The sequence below is a fragment of the Pelodiscus sinensis genome, chromosome 1 (assembly GCF_052426305.1).
Source record: "Pelodiscus sinensis isolate ZL-2025 chromosome 1, ASM5242630v1, whole genome shotgun sequence".
Taxonomy (NCBI): Eukaryota; Metazoa; Chordata; order Testudines; family Trionychidae; genus Pelodiscus; species Pelodiscus sinensis.
Genome location: NC_143052.1, coordinates 300482217 through 300499661, shown reverse-complemented (window position 1 = coordinate 300499661; position 17445 = coordinate 300482217). Strand labels below are relative to the sequence as shown.

At 43.1% G+C, this 17445-nt stretch overlaps 1 protein-coding gene across 3 annotated transcripts in view; it reads right to left on the bottom strand.

The window, feature by feature from the left end:
- DCLK1 (doublecortin like kinase 1) overlaps positions 1-17445 on the bottom strand; it is a 317887-nt gene that overhangs the window by 278622 nt on the left and 21820 nt on the right. For all 3 annotated transcript variants that reach the window (XM_075919170.2, XM_075919169.2, XM_075919171.2), the window contains exon 3: positions 11828-12174. In XM_075919170.2, the coding sequence (XP_075775285.1) occupies positions 11828-12174 (347 nt within the window). The remainder of the gene's footprint in view (positions 1-11827; positions 12175-17445) is intronic.

Sequence of the window (17445 nt, the reverse complement as noted above, 5' to 3'; positions counted from 1 at the left end):
GACATAATACTCCCAACGGAGAGCGAATAGCACTGAGTAGAGCAGAAGAATGACTTCTCGTGTCTTGCTCACAACATTCCTGTTAATACATCCCAGAACGGTGTTTGCTTTTTTTTTTTTGCGCGCAAACTGTGACTCATATTTAAGGTTGTGGTCCACCACGACCCTTAGATCCCTTTCTAGCAGTACTCCTTCCTAGATAATCACTTCCCATTGTGTATGTGTGAAATTGATTGTTCCTTCCTAAGCGGAGTACTTCGCATTTGTCCTGTCTGAAGGACCACAATTCAAGAATGTGTGTATTTTATGTAATGTCTCATTTAAACAAAGAAACATAAATGACAAGTTGTTTCTTCTGCAGCTCCCCATTTACATAATATTAGGACCAAACAAATTACTGATATTTGTTAATCTCTAAGGTGCTACAGGAATACTTTTTTTTTTTTTTTTAAAGGGGGTGTTGAGTGGCCTTCCTGCACAAAAGAAACTCACCCAAAGATAGTTACAGGAGGAATATGTAAAGTATTAGAGGGGTAGCCATGTTAGTCTGGATCTGCAAAAGCAACATGAAGTCCTGTAGCACCTTATAGACTAACAGATGTATTGGAGCATAAGCTTTCATGGCAAAGACCCACTTTGTCAGATGCATGCATCTGACGAAGTGGGTCTTTGCCCACAAAAGCTTATGCTCCAATACATCTGTTATTCCTCCTGGAGCACCTTATAGACTATGGGAATTTGTATTTTTTTGTTTTGTTTTTGAAGTGGAATTTATTAAAGGAGAGCTGTAAGATCTTCATTTTGCGGGGGGAGGACGGGGGGGGGGAGTTTTTTGGGAGTGGAAGAGGCTCACAAAGAGGCAATGAATTCCAGATAAAAAGCAGCAGTACCTGGGGGGGGAGGGGGGGGGGGACAACCCACTACCAAAAGTGATTTTCAACAAAACAGTAGATATGAACAAGGTAACACAGCAAGCATCTGTGGGATTACACGGTTATAAAATGTTTATGCCATTATAAAAATTTTTAGGAGTTTACTCCATTCTCTAAATTTCTAAATCAAACTTCTAAAAATAATTTAGAGACAAACCAGGAATCAAAAAAAGGCAGCAAAATATACATGAGGTATGACAAATGTCTGGAACTAGTGATGCAACACACATTCAATCCTTGATACATGCCTTATCATAACTGCTGCAGCCTTCCCCAGGAGCACATAGGCTAACACAGGGGTGGGCAAAAGGGCCTCTGTAGGCCGGATCTGCCCTGCCAAGCGGGTGGATCCAGCCTGTGGAGGCCCTGCTGCTCCCTTGCCTCCAGGGCAATTAAGGAGCAGAGAAGGCTTTGGGCACTCTCCTGACCCCACGCCGTAATTGGCCTGGGGGCAGGGGAGCATGCGAAGCCTCCTCCCGCCCTGCAAGCAGCACATGGCCCTTGGAAGTGCTGCGTGCTGCTCTCAAGGTGGGGGGAGAGCGGAGGAGGCTTTGTATGCTCCCCCACCCCGAAGTCAATCAGGGCCTGGGGACAGGGGAGCTGTGTGAAGCTTCCTTCACCCTGCCCCTGTCCTGTGAGGAGCACGCACTCCCCTGCCCACAGGCCTGATTGACCTGGGGAGGGGGGGGCAGAGTGCCAAGCCTCTTCTAGGGCATGGGTGCCTAGTGGGAAGGGGGGCAAAGGGGCTCCCCCACCCCAGACCAATCAGGGTCTGTGGGTGGGGTAGCCCCGCTCCTTCCTGTTTAGGCCCCACCCCTTTCCAGGGTGGCCCCAGGGCAAAAGTTATTGCCCACCCCTAGTCTAATGGTTTATTCTAGCCCCACTAGCCTTCCCCGGTGCTGCAGCCATTCTCTCCCAACTCCTAAAGGAATGGGGACCCTTAAAGGAGGGCTACTCTTCGTTGGGACAGCCCCCAAAAAGTCTCTCACCTTGAGATTCAGAGAGTTACGTTCCATTTGAAAAGTCGGCTACATGGGCTTCTACTCAACTATGGCTTAACTCTTCAAATCAAAGACATGCTATTCTGGCTATTCCATAAAATGCCCCCGGACAAGACTCTTTTCACTTAGTAAGTACAACTTATACAGTTTTAAGCTCTAAAGATTCAGAATAGTTTTGCATAGTAGAAGTTTCACAGATTGGGCATTCAATAGAAAAAAAAAACCCCAAATCCTCATAAAACCACCAAGACAGGATGTCCAACAACCCTTAGGATTTTACTTTTATCTTGTTTTTATTTAAATAGGAATTTTACTTTTCATGAAGTCCAACTCTGCTTTCCAAGCCTTCTCTTTCACTAGTTCCTTTAGCAGCCCACCACACTGCGCCCCTCCCTCCCCCCCAGCCCAAGAAAGACACCAAGCTTTTCTGGCAATTTCACACTCCTTCCATTTGCATTTTTTTCTATTCATGAACTACTGTAACCTGCTGTGCAGATTGAGTCCTTATAGACTTCTTCATTCCCTATCTGTAACTTCAGGAGCTCAGTCCTATTGGGAAAGTGTGATGAACCGCCTCAGCAGTTAGTTGTCATCCGGAGGGAACAGTTTTAGAACTGAACTGTTGGCCCTTATTAAAATGTTTATAGAAAATAAACTTAGCATAATGTACAAATTGCAAAAACTGGAATGGAATGGTTTCTACTGAGAAGGGCATATGAAAAAATGTAGCACCCATGCCATTAATAGTTGTACCAGGAAGGGATGACTAAAAAGATGCATTAGTTTAAAAAACAAAACAAAAAAAATCAGAAGCCCCATTTCATAGCATTCCTTTCTACATGCAGAAAGATGGGAGCATTTTTAGCCTACAGGTAATTGTATTAATTAGTTACTAAATCCGATTGGGTCTGCACAGGGGGAAAATGTCAACGGGCACTGAGAACAGCAGGGGGTCAGAACACAGTCAGAAGAGATTATGTCAAGTAACACTTGCTACAGGATTTAACATAGTAGTTTAAAGCTTAAAAAAAGAAAAACCTCATAAGGCACATAAGTCTAGGAGTTCACAGAACGTACTAACTTGGTGAAGTACAAGGAAAATTCAAGGACTACATAAATACCAGAATGGTCTCTGCAACTTTAGGATCCAGTCCTATTCCTACTGAAGTCCATAGGATCCAACCCTTACAAAGTGATGATATTGCATGCAGAGTAAGGTGACAGATGTAATTCTGAAACAGACATGCATGGCAGATTTAATTTAGAAACAATCATTCCAAGCGACAGAGTATAGTGTCTGGGATGCCAGGATATACAACAACCACTATTCTATGTAATTCTGATTGGATTGTGTATGGCTATAATCTCTGACATCATTCAACTCTAAACTGTGCTAATTAAACCAAACGCAAGTTTTACTATATTTACCAAAATGCCTTCTAGTGCATTTGAAAAATCATGGATTCACCACAATTCAGCCTTCATCTTTATTCATAGCAAAAATAGTGTTGTCCAGCCAATGTGCTTAAATTCCATAGACCCAATAAGCCCCGTTTTCAACAGCGCTTAGACTCCTGGGAGGTGAAGTCTTCTGAAAATCTGGTGTCTCGCCTAAATTTTCTCCACACACAGATTTTTAAAAATATCCACATTTACACTGAGTGAATGTATGCCTTCGTCCTTCACCAATGTGAGTCTTTTTACTTTAGTTTCCTGCAGCTATATAAGATGGGTACAGTGCCAAAATATTTCACATGCAGACATCAATACACTGTCTACTCTCTCAGACAATTGCTCAAGGCTACCAATTATCAGACTATTAAAAACCAGAAAACAGTTTTATTGTGAAGTTATAAAAAGAGAGCCCTCCATTTTCTGAGGCATCACCAAAACGGCCTTCAACTCTGTTGAGATAGAAAAGTAGCATGAAATAATAGTACATACTCCTTTATTCCTGTCATTGCAAATTCTCCTTGACTGCCACATTCCTGCAATCACGCACCCACAGACTTATCTTTACTATTAAGAAATTAATGAGGTTATTGACAGCTTTAAGCATGTGTATAGTGTGTGTGTGTAAGACCACACCAGTGGCTGAAGGGTGTTGAAAAACAATACAACTAATCAACAGTACACAGCCTAACAGTTTTTAATTATTACTCTCCCAGGCAAGTCAATTTTTATTAAACTATTCACCAGCTAGTTACTGGTGACATCATAACATGAACCTATGAACCCAGAAAAAAAAAAAAACACACATAATATAGGATATACACGGCAACACATTCAAGAGCAGAAGAGCTCTCTCGATACAGGAATGGGGCCTAATATTTTTTAGTGCAAAATGCAAATTTTTCTAATTCTCTCTTATGAAAGAAGCATAACAAAAAGTGTCCAGAGGATTTTCACATTGGAAAGTGTGGTGATCAAAATAATAAAAAAGTAATAGTTACAGATTAGGTAAAGAAAGATTGAGCAGCTTAGTTTTTTTCTTCTGGGGTCACTATTAATGATTTAAATGTAGGTCCATGAAGAGCAAGGAAAATACAAAAGACAAGAAGAGAAGACTACACATTAACAAAAGATCCCCTGCCATTTTGATAAACCTATTGTTATTTGTACACACAAAGAAAAAGTAGCACTTGAAAACTTTGAGGAAAGGGGGGAAACTAACTGCATAGAACAAACTAGATAGGAAGTCTGACAGCCTTTAAGAACACACAGAATATATCTTTAAAATGCCGAAGTAATTTTCAGGCTTCAAACACAAGTAGTCCTGTGGCATCTTAAAGACTAACAAAAATACATTAGTATCATGAACTTACCTGAAGAAGTGGGTTTTGCCCACAAAGGTGCCACAAAACTACTCATTGTTTTTCAAGAAATGGGATCATGAGCTTTCTTTGGTAAAACAGACTAACAAGGCTACCCTTCAGACTTTTTTCTGGCTTCAGAAGGTCTCCTTTAGTCACATTATTGACCACAGTATTCTCATGTGATTTTTTTTTTTAGGGGTGAGGATCAAACACTTGAAAAAACTACTTCCATTTTAGATCATTATGAAAGATCTAAGTTGGATAAAGAATAAAACAGTCTTTGTGCTTCCCAGAATCATGTCATTCAGAGAGAGAGAGAGAGAGAGAGAGAGAGAGAGAGAGAGAGAGAGAGAGAGAGAGAGAGAGAGAGAGTGTGTGTGTGTGTGTATGCGCCAACTATTCAATATTCAGTAACAATATTGTTTGTTTCAATTTTTCAGTAACAATTAAACCATGTCATACAAAGAGTTAATAACATCACTGTTAGTGAGTGTAGTAGGACCACCGAGATTTTGACCTTGGGTGGTTTCTTTTAATTCATTTTTCTAACCACAGGTCTGGGAAGCAACTACATAAGAAATAAAAGTCTTCAGCAACACTCCACATCACCTTTTGTTGTGTGCCTTCAAATTTTAAAAAAGGTACCCTAATATGGAAATAAGGCATTTACTCTTAAAAGCTCTCAAAACTCAAAGTTGCCCAACAGGCTAGTTTCTATGAAGAACCATCAGTCACACTTAGTATATAGGGGGGACTATACTTAAGAGTTAGAAATGGCTCAGTTTGTGTGTCTTTTTTTTTTTTTTTTTTTTTTTTTAAGTTAAACACAAAAGATTCCCTGACAAGAACCAGATGCCCTTATAGCATAACATGCACTGCAAGAGAACACCCCCTTTACACATTTCATGTTATGTTCATCTGCAAACCCTCAGCGTGGTTCAACAGTTTCTCTTTGAACAGGAAAGCCAAAGACGACCGTATTCTCTTAATTTTTCAAAGTAAGTATACAGTTCATAAGACATGCTAAATATCAGCCTTGGCAACTCGTATTGTGAGAAATGGGGCAACACAACTATCAGCATTAGTTTAACAGAGAACCAAAATGAAACAATTGAACACACACTCCTTGTTTTCAATTAGGAATAGGCATCTGTCTACTCCTTTAAAAAAAGAGGCACCCAATTTTTTAAAATTTTAACAATTAAATTGATCAATCAATGTCATAAACATACCACCAAAGCAATACAGCCTTCTGAAGCCAGAAGGGGAAGTCAGCTCATTTACCATATTCTGTTTTCACATTATGATACCCTCAATTGCCAAAGAGCCTTCTAGAATCCTCCAAGGGCACATCCTGACCTTTTACTGTAATGTGAAGCTTCTCCCAGAATGAAGAAACCATAGCATGTATTTAGAAGTGAAGTCCCACTCTTCTTCAGGAAAGATAATTATTAAATTCTTCGAGGCCCTTCACAGATTATCCACACACTACCTATTATTTTAGTTTTATAAAGATGTCAACTCCCACCTCTAACTGTCCCACAGTGTCTTTGGCCTTTGTCCCTTACTTATGATTTTCAAACAAGCACCTTTGGGCTTTTTCCCATGCAGCCTTCATGCTAAGGAGGAGCTCCCCCTCCACAAAGCTACCTCTTTATCCTTCTTCAAATACCTCAAGAAGCTGATGTGATGCCTGCAAAAAGTGACAACAGTTAAGTCACTGGTATCCTGTGACAACTTGTACCATGAAGGCCAAAATGGCCTCCTTGTTTCATTGTGCTCCTCAATATTGCTGCATTGATCTGCATAGTCTTCTGTTTTATTAGCCAAATGAAACAAGGTCTTATATGCAACACAATGGCATTTTTCTGTTTATAATTTAATCATTGCATCTAATCAGTTCTAAAATTTCAGAAAGTGTTCTAGGGCATCAGTGGGCAGAATGGTCTCTATGTATTTGAGTGAAAAATCTAAGAGCTGAAAATGACACGAGGATCATAACAGAGCCTGACATCTGGTTAGCATACTCAGAAGCTCCTACCGAGAATTGCAGGATTGATCAAAGAGCTGATTGATGGCTACCAATAGCACCTTCCACCATTACAATACCCCCCTTTTCAGCTCTGACCAGTCTCCCAATAGAGTTTTAAAATATTCATTCTGAAGGACTTATTTCTGCCTGAGAAAGAAATGGGAGGGAAGGGGACACAGCATCTGCTACAGAAAAAGAAGAAATTCAGGGACTTCCTGCCACCTGTGTAAATAAAGTAGATGGGATACACAGGGAGCTTCTGAGGGGAAATCACAAGAATGCCACATGTCCCTAACACATGCAATAAATTCAGTGTGGAGAAGCAATGAAATCTGTGACCTTCTAGTACTTACTCCACTACACATTATATAAACTCTTTGAGGCAGCAAATGTCCCTGTTTCAGGCTTCTAGATGCTACCACACCAATACATCTTTCAAACAGCTCTAGCACAAGAAATAAAAGTGCCTCAGTCCTAACCAAGAGTAGCCAGCTCAGTGTAGATTTGGTTTCTTAATTGAAAATGACAAGATTAGACTAACTATAAAACCTGACGTAGATCCCTAGCTGAGCACCACTCACTCAAACTCTGGCATCTCTAAAATTTTAAAAGCTACCATTCAAACAATGCATCTCTGGAAATATGTTACAGAATAGCTATTGCCTCAATATTAAGCAAGATAGGCAAAACTGTTCAACTGGGGGTGAACAAAACAAGGTAAAGGAAAAGTACCTTCTTCATTCATATCTGGTTGCAGATGTACAGTGACAGACAGTCTCCAACCAACAATAAAACTCTTGTTAATGACCTTTGTGGATGAGCAATTCATATATGCTCCTCTCATAAGCTGATGGGTTTTTAGAAAAAAGGAAATACTGTGCAGAAAGAATTTCTGGACTAACTTTTGGAAGAATAATCTTAAAAGAGCCTTACTTTCTTAATTACTTTTTTTGGCTCAAGGAGCTTTACAGTTTTGCTGTTTTTTTAAAAAATGAGATTTGTTTTAAATCACTAATCTCAGATTTATTAGGTTTAGCTGCATAGTGCAGGGCTGGGGTTACGTTTTCTAGATCCTTTGCAACTCCCAGCAAGATCTGCTAATGGGGTCTTCAACTGTATGTACTACTGAAAACATTTTGGCTTTATCATGGATTTTCTCCCAGTAAACATTCACAATGTGAACTTAGCAATAAAGTACTCCATTATCATGTTCCTAATGCCATACTGGAGAAAATAATTTTGGCAAAGTAAATGGAGCAACTGCCTAGCCCGGGAATGGGGGGGGGGGGGGGGAAATCAATAACTTCCCCTTATGCAGAGGTGACCAACTTGTTCCTGCTGAGTGCAATATCATTGATTTCCCTTTCTACTAGAACGATGCTTTATTCTCTCTGCAGACAGACAGTGGGGCATGATTTTGTCCCTCTTACTAAAGGTTAGGCAGCAGACTATATTAGTTCAATAGAACACACTAGGACAAGAAGGGCACCTTTGTCAGGGCGCCCGTCTGAAGAGAGCTGCAGTAGCTACAAGGTTTATTGGCTAAGGACTGGACACAGAATCTCTGAGAAACATCATTGATTTGAACTTGTTTCACATGTCACTGCTTGACAAGTAATCCAGACGACCTATAATATCACATTTAGAAACATCCAAGTCTTCTTCTGTACATCAACTAACCAGTCCTATTTCAGATTTCCAATGGCAGAAGAAGGAACAAGGTTTTTCTGTTTTTGTTTTTGTTTTTTAAAGAAGATAGTTTGACTAGGTTCCTGCTTAGTTTTGGTTTGTTTTTCTGAAGGATGAGGATGGTAGAATGAAGTGGATGAGAGATCACAACACCACTTCCCTTAAGGCAAATTTAAAAATAAGCTTTAAAAAACTTTAAGTGAGAAAAGACACATTAGATTGCTGCCCCTGCAAGATTGAAATCCTCAACCGTGCTACAACACTCAGCATTTACACAGTGCTTTATAAAACAGAGTGCTGTGCAAACATTAATTGACCTCCCCCCCCCCCCCCCACACACACACACACACCCATCCCTGTGAGATGAGCAGGTGCAACTTTTTTAAAAATAGGTATAAGCGGAAGTTATCAAGAAATTAAGACACTACTTGTTCAAGGTCACAAAGCAAGTTGTTTGGCAAAGCCAGAGCTCAGGAGTTCAACACCCAACCTCTTGCTCAACTTTAGGCAAGTTAGATTGACCCAGTTACATTGCTCAGGGGTGCAAATCCACATCCCCGAGCAATGCAATTAGGCCAAACTCACACCTGGTGTAACCAGTACTAGGCTGATGGAAGAATTCATCCATGAATCTAGTTATTCCTAAGAGGTGGATTAACTACAGTGATGGAAGAACCTGCTCTGTCAGGGCAGCAATGCTACAGTGTAGACATTTACAGCAGCTGTGCCACTGTAGAAGTAGATATTCTTAGTCTATGCTGCCTTGTGTCACAAAACCAGTACCCCATGGACAGCAGTTCTGCTAAGTTCCTCACACATACACTTCAACCTGCAATATGGTCCCTCAGAGTTGAATGCCACATACAGTCAGTCTCTGCCTTCTTTGCCCAGGCTGCCAATGAATTAGTTGCAAGATGTATATTTCAGATGCACACCCTTAAACAAACCAGGAACTGGACTTCTATCACCAAGAAGCGCTACATGGAGGTTACTGAACATTAACCTGCAGATGGGAATGGCTTTTAGTCACTGCTGACTTGGCCCCTATTTGAACTGGTATTTGAGGTAAAATGTTATTTTCCATTCCCATCCCCTGAAGTCTCCTTGTCTTACAGCTTTTCACTTCTGACATCCAGTTTTTCTTCTCTATACAGTCTCAGAATTACTAACTTTAGAAACATTTCACGTAGAATATTTATCATCTTTTGTCTTCTGTACATAGGATTTTTGAAGATGGCAAGAGTTGTGCTATTGTTCAGTGTCTACTTCTTATATGGTGAACTGGTTAGTGTCTCAAGATAGAAATCTTCCCAATCTACTCTCCCACAATCTTGGCAGCTACAGACATGCTTACATGAAAATATATATATTATATATTTGGACACTCACTATTGCAAAAGAGAAAAAGACTTTAAATGCAATGGTTTTTTCTGCTTTGTTTTATCCCCGCATTTTGCACCTCTCTGTTCTCAGTGTAAAATACCAAAATCTCCCCTTGTTTACTTGGAGCCATCATCTGGTGTGACCAGAGCTGATTGGAGTAATTTGTCTGTCCTCCAGCAAGTTTATTACCTCTGTGGAGGCAGGAAAAGGGAATAAGGGAATTTGTGTGCAGCCATCTTGGTCTTGTTAACAAGAGAGCAAGAGTCAGGCTAAGTCTGTGGCCTGACAACGTGAGATCTGTAATTAGACGCTGCCTTTGCCTCTCGCCACCATACGGAGATAAGGATAGAATGCTGACTCTGGTAGGGACCTTGAGATAAGGAGCATCTGGGTGGAACTAAATAACTGTTAGCCATTGGTGTTTGTAATGGGAAGGAGACTAATTGTTATTGTTATATCTAATAGACAGTATATAAACTGCTTCATAATTGCTTGTATTCGAAGATCTGCCTCGGATGGGGGGGCTCCCCCCCGTCCGAACCAGTTTTTCCCTTGTTGCAGCTCATAATAAAACTGCCTCTGGCTACTTGTTGCTTACAAACTCAGAGTGAGGACAATGTTTTCTTCCACACCTCTTCAATTTTTTTTATCTACTTACAGTAAAACTCCAATTGTCTGGCATCCAGTGGTCTGGCACTCCTGATAGTCCGGCACCAACTAGAACCCAGAAGTGCTCCAGCCAGCTGGACAATTGGAGCTGCTCTGTGCAGCTTCCCCAAGTCCACTGCTGCTGCTACTGAAACTGACCAGCTGCGGACCTGGGGAAGCGGTGCAAAGTACCACCCCTTACCTGAGCGGCGCTGCGGGACCAACCCAGCAGCACCCCAGCTGCTCCGCCCAGGGCTTCCCCAAGTTGGCCACTGGTCAGTTTCAGCAGTGGCAGCCATGGGGCAGAGCAGCTGGGGTGCTGCCAGGTTGGTCCCGCAGCGCCGCCATCACCAGCACCTGGTTCACTCCACGCTGCGCTGTTCCCTGCCCGATTTCCCCTCCCCCCAAGACCCATCACAGTCCCCCTGCCGGAGTACCTCCTGATACTCCAGCATATCCGATAATCCGGCACCCCTTGGATCCCAAAGGTGCCGGATTATCCGAAGTCTGCTGTATTTAAGTACTGGATTGTAATCAAAAGAAAGCATAGAGCACTAGGACGCACTACACATAATGGAGTTATTTTTATTTATTTGGTCACAAAGGCCTCTAGAACTTGAACAATGTCTTACTCAGGTTACAGTTAGCAGAAGCAGATATTGCTTGACTATGCATTATTTTAGAACGCTTAAGAAGGAGCTTTTCAGACCACATGGAAAAGACTCCTTAACAAATTTGGGAATCATAGATCAGACCTGACATCCCTGTCTGTCCAAGTGGGTGGGAAGTTTCCCTTTTTATTGAACTTGTAAGCTCTTCTTTATAATAGGATAGTTTAGACTGTGAAATTACAGGATTCAAAAATAAAAAGTTACATTTGATATGCAAATGTATTACTCTCCAATACAACTTGATGTGTCCTCATTGTTAAAATTACCAGACACTAGGAACAAGGATTCATAATGCTGTTACAGAAAATAAATGATAGGTTAAAGAAATTAGTTCAGCATTCTTTAATATCATATTCTGGCTGACATTTTCAAAGTCAGTGCTGAAAATTTGATGTGTAGCCGATTCAGATCTACAAACACGCATAAATAATGAAACCATCCATTGAGGCAAAGTGTCAAACTTCCTGAAAAGATCTTCCACTAAAATCATGCTTTTGTATTAAACAGTATGCCCAAGCCTCTAACTTAAAAGTTTACAGTAACTTTCGGAAGAACAGCAAATGACCACATCAATTACATAAAGTGATAACAAGACTTACTTGCATTTGAGGCAAAGGGACATGTTACTGGAGATTATTAGGATGAAATCTATTACCTGTTTTCCATCCAGCGTGTACAGGCGTTTAACCACTCCCGAATCCAGCTTGATGGCATCAGTTATGTCGGTAAGAACCTGTTCAAATGAATGTGCTGTCTTCTTATTCAGCAGAATTCGGACTGCTTTACGTGGTTTCACACCACTCCTGATGATGGTGACCAGTTTAGGCCTAATGAAATCCTTATTCTCTCTTGCATCTGAAGGACTTCCTTTGGCCGTGGCAAGAGATGGCACCGTACGGGAAGTGGAGGTTGTCTTAACATTCACTGACCAATTTGGGTTTACATTCTTTGTGTAGTCCAGTTTTTTGAAGGGTTCTATTGAACCACACACATAGCTCTCCCCTGAAGGTAAAAAAGAAAAACAAACATCAGACCAGTAAGTCAGATGAACGTAAAAGACTTTTCAAAAACTCCCATTCTTGCAATGTCCTATTTTTGATCCACCCTGTATCAGTCATGTCTTTTCTCTCTTTATCCTCTAAGAGGTTGTATCTTTCAAAGACTATACTATGATCTACACCTTGCCACCTACTAATAGCATTTTATATATTATATATAAAAAAATAAAACACACACACACTGAATTAATGCAGTCGTTCTCTTGTATGCAAGATCTTCAAAGGTTTCCCTCACCCCCAGCACACTTTAAATATTGTATTGCTGCTGTTTAACAGATACACAACAGCCAGAGTTTCTCCAATCCAACAAATTAGAGCAGTTCCCTGATTTAGTGTATTCACTGAGATTTTCAGAAACCCAGAGCTAACGGGGAAAAAATCCCAAAACACCAAAATATTGGCCTCATACTTTGAGTAACATACACAATAGAATTAAGAAAAATAATTCAGACATAATGCTATTTTCCACAAAACAAGGTTCTTGGCACTTTAAATTAAAACTTAATTTCTTAGTGAATAATCAAAAGCTTATGATTTTTAAACTAAGTTAAATCCTTAATGTAATTAATATGCGAAGAGTAAATTAAAATAAGAGCTCTCACAATGTTAAATGCTTCTGGCTCAGAAGTTACAAAGCTTAACTACATTGTTATAAAAATTAAGGTCAAAAGAAACATTTTCATGGAAAATACCATTGCAATATTTTTGTTCAGAATTAAACATTTCGCCTGCAGCACAAAACGTTGTACCAGTGCATAAGCCAAAAATGATAACGGCTAGTCTGCTCAGTGAAGAAACTGAATTAAGTGCAACAGGTAAAACCAAGAGAATTCACTATGAAGTAGAATTTAGATGTTTTACCTCTTCCTGTTTCAGTAGTTTAATATGTGTTAACACAATAAAATCCACATGATTACTTTAAAGGGGCAAGGAGTCCTGTGGCACCTTATAGACTAACTGAAATGTTGGAGCATAAGCTTTCGTGGGCGAAGACCTACTTCGTCAGATGCAACTTTAGATTCTTAGTGCTATACAATGGAGTGGGAGCCAAGTATATGCCCCCATAACATTGATTTCTACTAGGAAAGCAACTGCAGGTTCCTTGTTTTTTGGTATTACAAACAGAAAGTCAATGGACAAAAGCAAAATTAGTTTTAAGAAAGTAATTAAATAAGGAGAAATTAATGGATCTCCAAACCAAGATGAGGGATGTACATCTGTCAAGACTAGCAGTGCTGGGAACTAGAAATGTTAAATTGCAGTTACTGAGCTAATAAAGGACCACTATGCAGAGATAGCCAACCAAGCTACAGCTTGAGTAAGAGCCAACCATGCTACAGCTCTGCATTTCAAATGTAGTAGGAGCCACCAGGTAGCTCTTACTACATTTAAAATGCAGAGGCGCAGTGTCTGCCCGAGCTGGGACTGCTCAGTCCAGCAGCCCCCATTCACGGCAGACTGCCCAGCAGACCCTGCTGGGCCCAGCTCCCTGCTGGGCCCCCTGCAGACAGGGGCTGTTTCGCAGCAAACTCCCCATCCCCTCTGCTGCCTCCAATAGAGCTTTTAAGCTGGGTTCCCCCAGCACTGGCTCATATACCCCCCTTGCTGCCTCTCAGACTCAAGCAGTCATGCTCACCCTACATTTCCACTGTGGCACTTCAGCCTTTGAAATGTAGCAAGACGCGGGCCCTTTGCTACATGTCAAAGGCTGAAGCCCTGCAGTGAGAACCAGTGCCAGTGTGGACTGCTTCAGTCCCCGCTCGCACAGTCTCCCTGCTTTGCCTCTGCCTCCCCTGCCCCTCTCAGAGACAGTGCTGGGGAGAACTAGTTTTTAAGCCGGCTCCCCCCAGCTCCAGCTCCTATTCCCCCACCTTGTTGCCTCTGATAGAGGCAGCAAGGGGGTGTGCAGCAACTAGTCAAGTCACTACTTGACACGAGAAGTCATTCTTCCCCTCTACTCTGCACTGATTAGGTCTCAGTTGGAGTATTGTGTCCAGTTCTGGGCACCACATTTCAAGAAGAATGTGGAGAAAGTGGAGAAGGTCCAGAGAAGAGCATCAAGAATGATTAAAGGTCTAGAAGACATGAACTATGAAGGAAGGCTAAAAGAATTGGCTTTGTTTAGTTTCGAAAGGAAAAGACAGAGGGGAAATGATAGCAGTTTTCAAATATCTAAAAGGGTGTCACGGGGGGGGAGGGGGAGGATAAAGAGCGGGAAATTGTTCTCCTTGGCCTCTGAGGACAGGACAAGAAGCAATGGTCTTCAACTATAGCAAGGGAAGTTTAGGTTGGACATTAGGAAAAAGTTCCTAACTGTCAGGGGGCTTAAACACTGAAATATGTTGCTTAGGAAGGTTGTGGAATCTCCATCTCTAGAGATATTTAAGAGCAGGTTAGACAAATACCTGTCAGGGATGGTCTAGACCAGCAATTCTCAAACTGTGGTCCCTGGACCACTACGGGTCCATGGCCACCCTGGTGGTCCACAGCTTGAGCTAATCCCCCCCTCCATCCTCCCATAGCAGGGAGCATGCTGGCACTCTAGCCTCGCATCCACCAAACCCCGACCCTGCGAGGCCAGCTCAAGAGAGACAGAACAGAGCCACGCTGTGTTTCTCGCCTCTCTCCTGCCCAGGTCAGCTGAGGGAACAGCCGCGTAATTAAGAGCTTTCCCCACAGGGAGGAGAGAGTGTGAAGAAAACTCAGACCTGGGACAGCAGAATAATTAAGGGCTCTCCCCATGGGGAGGGGACGGGAGGAAATGTCAAGAAAGCCCCAATCCCAGGACAGCAGCATAATTAAGGGCTTTCCCCTCTGAGGGAGGGAATATGAATTAAGAGCAGAACAAGTGGCTCAAGGCTGCATTTCTTGCCTCCCTCCCACCCAGATCGCTGGGGGAACACCAGTATAATGACAGGTTTTCCTTTCCACTCTCATTGGCTGGATATGCAGCCAATGGGATCAGTAGGAGACCATATTGGGACCCACAAAGGGGTGGAGCCAGGTAAGCAGCTCCCCCCATCTCCCTCACTTCTTTTCCCCCCGCTCCTGCAAAAAGACTCCACACCTCCAGTTTGCTCCCATAACAGGGCTAGGCAAAGATAATCTGAGAGCTGATGCAGCTCATGAGAGCCTGAGCCAGCCCCCTGCCTGCACCACCCCCACTGGGCATTTAGGAAAGCCAGCTGCAGGGCTACATGTGTGTATCCAAGAGCCTGGAGAGAGGGGTGACAGGCTTGTCATGCTGCCCGTGCCCTCAGCTGCTATTAACCAAAACTGGCCAATGGGAGCAACTGTTTGCAGGATAGGTAGCACGGAAAGTGCCCCTCTGTCCTAGTCTCCTCCTCCCCACCCTTTACAGCATTCAGTGCAAAGCAGTAAACATGACCCCTGCAGCTCCCCTGAGCAGGTACAGAGGCTGGATGGCAGGAACCCTGACTAAGGAAACTTCCGGGCTGCTGGCTGGGAGCCAGGTAAGATCTCTCAACCAAAATAAGCCCCTCTCTCCCCCAAACCTCTGTCCCCCCTACCTCATGTAATCAAAAGCTTCTGCCCCCCTGCTCCAGACCCCATAGACCTTCCCAGACACTGCATCTCCTCATGTGCCCCACATCATGTCACAACTCCCTCCCAGGCCCTGAACCCCAATCCACCATCCCTGGTTACAGCCCGAATCCCTGAACCCCCTCCAGGTTACAACCTCCTTCCAAACCCTGCATCCTGTCCCGCACTCCTGCCCCAGGTCCCATTCACCTCCCAGGCCTTGCACTCCCTCCTCCTGCACCCCTCCACCAGGCCAGAATCCTCTCCTGCACCCATACCCTTCCCAGACTCTGCACCCCAATCGCCTGCCCCAAGTCACAACTCAACCCCCTCCACCCTACTCCTGGTTACACTCCGCTCCCAGTCCCTGGACCTCCTCCTGATCCTACACTGTTGCCCCATGGCATGATCCCCTCCTTAACCCAACCTCCATCCCAGATCCCCACACCTCCCCATTAATAATGGAAGAATGCAGCTCTCAATTACTTACCAAATTCTTGGAGTGCTCCCCGCATCAAAAATTATTGCCCACTCCTGCTCTGCACCCTTCCTCCTGGCCAGATATACTACCTCTAGCTTTCCCCTATATCCTCCCCTTGCTCCTGTACCTCTATCCTGCCCAGATACCTACCCTCACCCTTGCTCCTGCATCTACCAATGCTCTTGCAACCTCCTTCTTGGCCACACACTGTACTCTCCTGTCAGCCGATGGTCAGGGCAGTGCATGTGTGTGTGTTACACCCGAGTCTTCAACTACTGAGACACAAGGCCCCGTCGCAGTGGGCAGTCTAGGTGAGACTGATGGGAGCCCCGAGGAGTTTAACGTCCGTGTCTTTACCGCTAGGATTGGGATCCCTTTGCGGCGGGCAGCCAACAGGCCGACAGATGCCCCAGAATTTACAGGGAGAGCTTATTACACCTCAGGTTTTGACTGCTAGGATACATGATCCCTTCGCAGCAGGCAGCCTAAGGAGGCTAGAGATGCCCCAATGGATCTGTCCCCTGGAAGCGACACAATCCAACGCTCAAGCTCTCCCTAGATCTGTCCCTTATGACTGGCTGGAGTTCTTTTTAAAATTGTGCTTGGTTCTGTTACAGCAACTGAAGGAATCAGGTCACAGCTTAAACAGTTACTATTTTATTGTTACAGGGTAAACTTAGCTGTTAAATGCTACTACTGTGTTACAGATAACACAGCCTCTACAAAGGACAGGACAGAAATTACACTAATAAGTCACTTACAGGTACCATGAATCCCTTTTGGTTCTCTGACCTCTTATTAAATGCATGCAAAATAGACACCTAGCAGGTATATGTTCTCACCCCTGCGTTCCAGACTTGGCGTGGCCAGCATCTCTCTCTCAATCCCTCGGGAAGAAGTAGGGCGAGGTTGGGCGTCCCACAGACCTCGGGAGTCAATCAATACCTGCCAGCAGGTGTAGATGATTGGAGCTCAAATGGGGTGGGCTACTAAACCCCTCTTTATACCCCTTAGGTCACGTAGGCTTCTTCCTGGTCTCAAGTGGCCAATTAGGAAAAATGGCTTTGAATGCCAAGTTTCTCATGAAGGGTGCAAAGCATAATTCACACCTGGGAAAATGCAGACAATGGGCACCTCTGGTATGTGATGGACAAAGATTCCTCTCCTGGGACAGTGCAGGCATGTCAATTA